Source organism: Toxotes jaculatrix, chromosome 14 (genome assembly GCF_017976425.1).
Source record: "Toxotes jaculatrix isolate fToxJac2 chromosome 14, fToxJac2.pri, whole genome shotgun sequence".
Classification (NCBI taxonomy): domain Eukaryota; kingdom Metazoa; phylum Chordata; class Actinopteri; family Toxotidae; genus Toxotes; species Toxotes jaculatrix.
In genome coordinates, this window is record NC_054407.1 from 24,632,712 (window position 1) to 24,641,039 (window position 8,328).

The window sequence follows — 8,328 nt, forward strand, 5'->3', positions numbered from 1 at the left end:
GACACGCTGAGGAGGAGACAGCCGACTAACAACAAACAACAACGGTTCACCGCAGCATCCATCCGTGTCTCCCAGCCCGGCGGTCACTGCTCGGTCTACACAAGGACGAGTTCACCGCGAGCAGCCCACCGGACGTTGGTCTCTCCTCCCGGCCGCCCCCTGTTTGCTGATGTGAATTTAATTCACGTTTCGGGGATTGTTGTCGTTTCACGTCCACTCAAAATGACGAGTTACAAGGCGTTTCATTCTCAGCTGACGTCCATCATGGAGGCACTGGCCAAAGCGGCTGTGGCGGAGATCTGCGAGCTGGTGGATGACAGCTACGCCGTGCTGCAGCTGGAAATCACCCGGAGCCACAAGGAGAACGAGGCGCTGAGGAGGAAGCTGGAGCTGATCGAGACCATCATCGCCCGGGGACACCGGGGGGGCGTCGCGATGTTGGATTACAGCGGGTCGGAGGTAGAGACCGGCGGGGGGCTGATGGATTTCACTGTCGGTGAGTTCCCGGGCCTTTTACAAACAGCGTCGGGGGAGATTCACTCATTTACCCGCAGATGACGGTGGTAGGATGCAGTCCTCATCACTGTCACTCCGTACAGAGAGAACGCCACACACCAGACTCCACTGGAAAACTGTTCGTAAAACGTTTCTACTCGGCGGTGCTTTAATGTATTCTGACTGGTTTACATCCGTATTGTTTAGCGACTCATTTTTAGGGTCGTTTACAAATTCGGCATAAATATAAAACTCCAAACTGAACTCATTGTCAACTTTTTTAACTGAAGCTGGTCACTTCTGTCTTATGGTCCATGCACAGGATACCAAACCAGTTTAGTGGTTAATGGTTAGAGATGGCGAACATAGTTTGCTGTTTTAACGAACTAAACTTTCCCAATAGTTATATCTATAAGCAGAGAAGGCACTGAAACGCTTAATCCAGAGCGTGATATTACAGAAGGGTAAAGCAGATTTTAATGGTAAGAACACTGGAACAAGCTCCTGCCATTTAAAGAGTATGCTCAAATAATTCAACAGGAACCACGGTTTGAGACGTGACCTGTGGTGGAAAGTAACTAATATTTATTTAAGTATAATTCTGAGATCCTAGTACTTAATTTCAGTATTTCCATTTTCTGCTTCTTTACGCTTCTACTCCACAACAGTTCAGAGACACATTCACAGGCAGTGCAAAGTACTGTTTACTGCAACTCAAGTTACTCTGCACATTAAGATTAATTATACAAAACCCAATCAACAAATAAATGATGGATCATTACAGTTTAATAAGATAATTTATCCCTGGGAGGAGAAATTAACGAGCCACCCACCAGTATGTAAAATAATTCAGCTTTACCAAGTGAAGTCATGTGCACATTAACAATCCAATAAAATAATATACATCATTCTGCAGTATGAAAAGTTTATTTCATTTGAGGAATCAACACTGTGAGTGTCTCTTTGTGTCTCACCCAGAATGTGCCTTACCACCTGCAGCGGGGGCCAAACAGCCAAAGGCCTCAGGTATCAAAAGAAGTGGAAGAGTTCCTGCTTTAGAGGCGACCGCAGAGGTGAACCCTGTAACCAAAGAGGTGAGACGAAGTCAGTGCAGGACAGGTCCAACACAAGCGTTTCTAACATGTCATCACAGCTCAAAGTACTGCTCACCAGCTAAAGTCAGGGGGGAAATGTCACAGTGCTTCAGGAGCTTCAGGAGCATTTTTCAAGCAAAAATGAGAAAAGATTTGCTGGTTCGCAAAAGAGAAGAATTGCTGCTTTATTTAATCTGATGTGGCAGAAAACTGAATATCTTAATCAACACTTTGAGGGCATCACTTTTAGGTTTAGGAAATTATTTTTTGACATTTTAAAGATAACTGGCCTGTTAATAACTAATGAAAATAACTGTTAGTTACAGCTCTGGTTTACAGCACAAATATCACCCTGTGTTTTGTTTGAAAATAAATAGTTAATTGTACTGAAACAGCCTGGTTCAGCACATCTCTCATCGTAAACACAATTAAAATACGTTTCCTAGAGCAGATTAAATCACTGCCATGTTTTCTCCACTCAGGACGCTGCGTCAGCAGCTGCTGAGGAGGCGAACGATCAGGACATCGTTTTAATAAAGGAGGAAACGGCAAAGGAGGAGGTGAATGACAACGATGCCACAGACGAGCTGCTTCTCAACGAGGACGGTAAGAAAGGAAACGCACTGATTTTAACCTTAATAATCCAACAACAGACACTTCACTTACTTCCATCCTCACAGTGATGGCAGCCATAACTCAGCCTGGGATAAAAAGAAGAAAACAGATGATCCCTGACACGGTTACTCCTGACAAACTGACACCAGAGCTACACACATGCTCACATGATGGATAACAGGTGGAGGAGGCGGCCATCACGGTCATACCTGTAGTTCAGATACAAAGAGAGAAAATAAAAAAGTCCCAGTTTAAAAACCAAACTCCTCCCATCTGTCTTTCACTCTCAACCCAGAGACGGACAGTAGCCACTTCCTGTTTGACTGCATACTGATTTTAAAAACAGATGTTTCACAGGAGTGTTTGTCACTCGGGTCTTTTGTCGTTAATGTGTCTGAACTCAGTGTTTGTTTGTTTGTGTGAAGGGACGGAGGCCCAGCCATCGGATGACAGCGAGGAGGGCCCCTCTGGGATGATGATGTCCACCTCAGCGGCCGACACGAGGCCGTGGGATCACAGCGGTAACGGGCTGTCAGAGCGAGTCGAGCATCAAGAATCCCACAGTGCGCCGGGGTCTCCGGGTCCTGCAGCGGCCGCGGAGAGCAGCTCTGCAGAAGCTGTGTTTGATTTGGCCTCAGAGTCGGACTGTGAAGCTCCGTCTGCAGCCCCTATGAGAAAGCCGTTCCTCCTCGGATCTGGGGAAAGTCCAGCTTCCCAGTCTGGGACATCAGAACTGAAGCGGGGCATGTCTCTGATCAGTTCCCTCCCCTATGACACAGAGCTGGACCTCTGCTCCTCATGGACCAATCACGGTCTGCCGAGCATGGTGCCCGTGCCTCATCGGGCGTATCTTAAACCGGACCACCGGCCGACGCTTCTGGACAAAGCGTCCGACTTGAACGCCGCGGGTTTCCCCTTGGCGCTGGGCCTCGGCGGCTCCAGACTGGACCCACTGGACCTGAACAGGTACTGCAGAGACAGGCGCTTTGTCTGCAGCTACTGCGGGAAATGCTTCACGTCGTCACGGAGCCTGGAGACACACGTGCGCGTACACACAGGTGAGCGGCCGTACAGCTGCGCGCAGTGCGGGAAGCGCTTCACTCAGTCAGGTCACCTGAAGACGCACCAGAGCGTCCACACCGGAGAGCGGCCGTTCGCCTGCGAGCACTGCGGGAAAAGATTTGCGGGGAAGCAAAACCTGAGGATCCATCAGCAGAAACACCACCCGGCTGAGCAGGGCTGAACATCGCGGTGTGATCCGCTCATATACATGCACTCATGGCACTGTGAGGGACCCGTGGTACCGTGAGGGACCCGTGGTACCGTGAGGGACTGAATAAACCACAATGAGCTCTAAACTGTGACCTGAGGCCAGAACCTTACTGCTGTTACTGAGCTTCTAACTTCAATAGGTTTTCTTAAGTTAAAGGCCTTTTACAGAGGTTTTAGAAGAACGGGTGCTTTTTCATAGAGAAACTGATCAGTAGTTCTGTCTGCCTTCACCTCAGTTCTTTAGGATACAGCGACAACTGCCTGGTGAAAACAGATTCCTGTAAGAAGCATGTGAATGATCACTGGTTGGTGTATATCTGGAATTAAACGCGTGCAGTCTGGGATGAGCAGTTTGCTCCGTTCAGTGTTTTGTCGTGCGTGTGCGTGTCAGCTCTCTGCTGCTACACAATGTTCTACACAATCACAAACAAAGGCTGTTGACACAATAGAAACAGAGACGCAGCGGCTGACTGGACTCTCACTGCTTCCACTGAATGACAGGACGTTCCGCAGGCAGCCTCAGAAAGAACACTTAATAAAACAATCTCACCATAAGGTCCATTTAGTGGCTGTTCTGGGACTTTCCATCACCATCACATGGTCTTCCTCTGCAGATGAAGTTTACCTAGTTTTCTTAGAGGTAGAGTTAGATTTAGTTAAAAATTTTAGTTTTTTTTAAATAATTAATAATTATAATAATAACTAAAACTACTTCTAAATATGAGGAGTCACTGCTTTCCATTGTCTTACATGTTGATAAACTAAATAATTTGGGGTTTTGACCTGCTGGACAGACAAAATAAGACATCTGAAGACGTCACCTTGGCCTGTGGGAACTTCTAACTGACATTTTTTGAAGCATCAGTACTGTTACTATGGTTACCTGTGGGATACAAAAAGTAAATAGATGTTAACAGACCCCTGCCGTCCAATCAGACGTGAGGATTTTCTGTCATCAGTGAGAAACTCAGATTTGATAAAAGGCCGATAGTGAGTCCATTCATCACAGGCAGTGCTGTTTACTTCCCATTTACAGTCTGAACAACAGCAGCACATGTGAACGCTGCTCACTGTTCAGACAGGAGAGAAACAGCTTTTCACTGTGGACACAAAAGGATCTGTTTACAACACACTCACACACACACACACACAGGCCTGCTCACTGCACTGACAGCATGAACAACAACCTGCTGCAGTCAGTTTGGAAGAAGCATGAAATCACTGTTCTCTCAGGCAGACAGCAGGTGGGCTCTGTTCAATTAACCCTGAATAGAATTATGATATTAATTAATTATATAACAAGTACACTAATTCATATAAATTCTAGTATTTTTCATCCTATTTTTATCCAACTTGTTCGACTTCATTTACTTTTTAATATACTTTCCCATCTACCTGCTAACTTTTTAATGCTCTCATCACTTAATTTTACGAGAGTATCGGGCTTTTATTTTGAAGTCATCGGTGTTGTTCCGGAAACTCGGGTCGAGCGGAAGCAGAAAAACATCATTTCTCGTCCTTTGTAGTCGCAGACGGGCAGCGTCAGTGTCCAAACGGATCCGGTCTGCGGCTCCATCGCCGGCGTCGCCGCTTGTTTCAGAGCCTGTTGGAGCTCCGTGCGGTCCGTGAGGAGGAGTCTGCGCCCGGCCTGGTTTCCCGGCGAGCCGCGGGATGTCCGTTTTAACGAGCAAAGCGCTGCACGAGCAGCTGTCCATCATCATGGGCGCGCTGACCAAAGCGGCGGTGGCGGAGATCTGCGAGGTGGTGGACGAAGGCTACGCGGTGCTGCAGATGGAGATCACCCGGAGCCACAGGGAGAACGAGGACCTGAAGAAGAAGCTGCACCTCATCGAGTCCATCGTGGTCCGGGGGAGCGGCGGGGGGAAGGCGGCGGAGCTGGAGGTCGTGGCGGCCGCGGAGGGCGCACAGCGGGCGGAAACGCCGCCGCAGCTGCAGCAGCAGCAGCTGGACGGTGACGGAGGAGACGGAGGAGCTGCGGTGGTGGTGCGGGAGGAGGTAAACACACAGCCGGCCTGGCCTCACCTGCTCCTCCGTTAACGATTGTAGATCTGATCCGGATCCTGTACTGAAGAACTAATAACACACCATCAGAATATTCAGTTATGAGTTAAAGTCCCGCATTTAAACGTCTCTTCAGTATCTAAAGTACATATAATATTAAAAGTACTCAGTGCAGAATAATGTCCCGTGTGACTGTCATTAGATCATTAGATTCACATTAGAAGTGAATCTGGGGCATTTTTCACTTGAAAAAAAAAAGTTGCCAAATAAACTCTCCATGGAGCCATGAAACGTTTGGCTTTCTTCGTGTTTGGTTATGTTATAATACTGATGATAGCAGGCTGTAATTTAAAGTGAAGAAAAAGGAAACTGGATCCTGAAATGACAAATGGATGTTGATGAAATGCTGATTTAATTCTATATCATCTCCAGATCAGAAGTTAATTATCTTCTTATCTCTGCTGCAAACCTCGGTGCACGCTGCCTCAGTCATGTTGATCCTTCATCTCTTATTATTCTTCTGTATTTTCATCTCAGGCTCGTTATCTTGGGCTGAAAGTCGTTTTTCAGGTGATAACGTGTTAATTATCTCGTTATCTCACGAAACCAAAAAGGTCATTTTAGAGATAATGTGATAATTAACTTGAGATAAAGGGATTTAATCAATAACTGCAACTGGTGTCACGTTCAAGTTTCCATTCAAAAGCACTGATGTGGTCAGAGCATCAGAAAGCATGCGAGTCGCTCAGTGTGTTTAACACGTAGGAAATCACTCGGCTGCAGCTTGTTCTCAGCTTGAATAGTTAGAACCCTGATCTCCTCTCTTTAATTATTCTCCCGTTAAAATTTAGATCAACCTTCAAGGTGAGTCGGCCAATCAGGACTCACGGGACATTTTCTCTGGATTCATTTGATGTTTATTAAATGTTCGGATATAAGTTAAATGTCTCGCGTGTGTAGTGACGTTAGTCGTGTTACTGTCCATCTTCTGCAGCTTCCAGAGGTGGTGCTGATCAAAGACGAAGACTCAGACACGAACGACACCTTTGAGGAAGGTGAGTGTAAACAGCACACTCACAGCCAGAGTCTCTCAACCTCTGGCTCAGGGCCCCATAAGAGGGTCACTGGCTGGATTTGTGACTGACATTAACACAGAGTGATGAGATTGCTGTGTTTCTGTGATGGACTCCAATACTTTCACTCCCTGGTTTCTTCGAGTATCGACAAAGACTTGAAACGTGCAGTGAAAACGAAGCTTTCCTGTAAAGCACGGGAGACATTTTCTTTTTCACCTTGGTGATGATGTACTTTGTCTTTTCTTTCAGATAACAGAACATCTGCTGACGGAGGGACGGCTGCAGCCAGAGAGGCCGCCACGTCGCCTCTGAGCATCCCGAGTGTGAAGAGACACTGGCCGGGAAACGAAGAGGCCGAGAAGAAGTCGTCCTCTGAGCAGCTGAAGCTGAAAACATCCAAACTGTCTGCAGGGACGCAGAAAAAGAACGTGTCTGTCTACACTCTGGACTCTCCCCACAGCGAGCCGGGCTGCTGCGGTCAGCTCGGCGCTGACGAGGTGGAGGCAGGCGAGTCGGTTTGTTCCTACTCCTCACAGATGGACCCAGACGTCCATCTGGTCCACCAGGAGTGCTCGCTGGTTTCTGGGAGCTCTAACAGACAGACTTATTTTGGTAACAGCGCTCTGACCGAGTCTCATTCTCCTTCAAACAGAGCAGAGGTGGATCTCAGTCTCACGTGGACCAAACAGTCGAAAGGTCAGATGTCTTTTGCTCAGTTTCATCAAAACGAAAACGTGGATGGTGATGCTTTCGGGCTCAAGCTGATCAGTGTCTCGGGCTCGACCTCCACGGACTGCCAGCTGTCCGAAAGCAGCAACTCTGCGTTTGAGTACGAGGACGCTGACATGATGAACTTCGGCCTCTACAGGGACCAGTCGGGTCGGCTTCAGCTGTGTAACGGGCAGCTGAGCTCCGGCGCCCGAGGGAAGCGCTTCATATGCTCCATCTGCAACAAGACGTACGCCACGTCTCAGAACCTGGACGTTCACATGCGGATCCACACGGGCGAAAGGCCGTTCACCTGCATCCAGTGCGGCAAGAAGTTCACCCAGTCGGCTCACCTGAAGTCGCACCTGAGCGTGCACTCCGGAGAGCGGCCGTACGCCTGCACACTCTGCTCCAGGAGCTTCATCGTCAAATACAGCCTCAAGTTACACATGAAGAAATGTCACTCAGACATCTGAGTGTGTGTTATGAGTCTGTGACTGTAAATATCCATTTTTAAAAAGGAGAAACAGCATTTCAGAGGTTGGATTCCAACAATTAGCCAATTAATCGGTTAATTAAAGCAACTATTTTAAATCAAATAATCATTTGAGTCTTTTTACAAGAAAACTGCCAAACATCTGATGGTTTTAGCTTCTCAAATTTTGATAATTAGCATTTTTTCTGTCTCTTAACATGATGGTAAAATGAACACTTGTGGTTTTGATGTGCTGTTCAGAGAAAACGAGACATTTGGAAACGTTGGGAAACTGATGAGCATCATTCAGCAGTTAATGTAGAAAGTAACTGTCAGATTAGAACATCCCATTCATCAAACGGGAGATGCCTGATTCTGAGTGAAACCTTTTGGGATGAAAGGTTTGGAGGAGCTCTGTCTGTGCTGTTTAAAGTCTAATGTACAGATCAAAAAGCTTTTCATTGTGTGAAAAGTGAAAACACTGTATAAATGACGGTTTGTGTGTCAGTCTGGTTAATAAAACTAAATCTGAAATTGTTTTGCACCAGTTGTTGCCTTTGTCCTGACCCCC

General features: G+C 47.1%; 1 protein-coding gene across 1 annotated transcript; it reads left to right on the forward strand.

Moving 5' to 3' along the window:
- The first annotated feature begins 41 nt into the window (after positions 1 to 41).
- Positions 42 to 8,274, forward strand: si:dkey-7l6.3 (zinc finger protein 425). Its single transcript, XM_041056249.1, has 7 exons — positions 42 to 496; positions 1,474 to 1,589; positions 2,072 to 2,195; positions 2,630 to 3,442; positions 5,107 to 5,492; positions 6,493 to 6,553; positions 6,824 to 8,274. Exons 1-7 carry the CDS (start codon positions 223 to 225, stop codon positions 7,756 to 7,758), a joined length of 2,709 nt encoding a protein of 902 aa, XP_040912183.1. The 5' UTR covers positions 42 to 222; the 3' UTR covers positions 7,759 to 8,274.
- The last annotated feature ends 54 nt before the right edge of the window (positions 8,275 to 8,328 follow it).

Bases quoted from the DNA above. Each gene is read 5' to 3' on its own strand.
- si:dkey-7l6.3 (XM_041056249.1), top strand. From the start codon at position 223: ATGACGAGTTACAAGGCGTTTCATTCTCAGCTGACGTCCATCATGGAG. The intron at 1,590-2,071 runs GTGAGACGAAGT...TTCTCCACTCAG, and splicing joins TGAACCCTGTAACCAAAGAG to GACGCTGCGTCAGCAGCTGC. The intron at 3,443-5,106 runs GCTGAACATCGC...GCGGTCCGTGAG, and splicing joins ACACCACCCGGCTGAGCAGG to GAGGAGTCTGCGCCCGGCCT.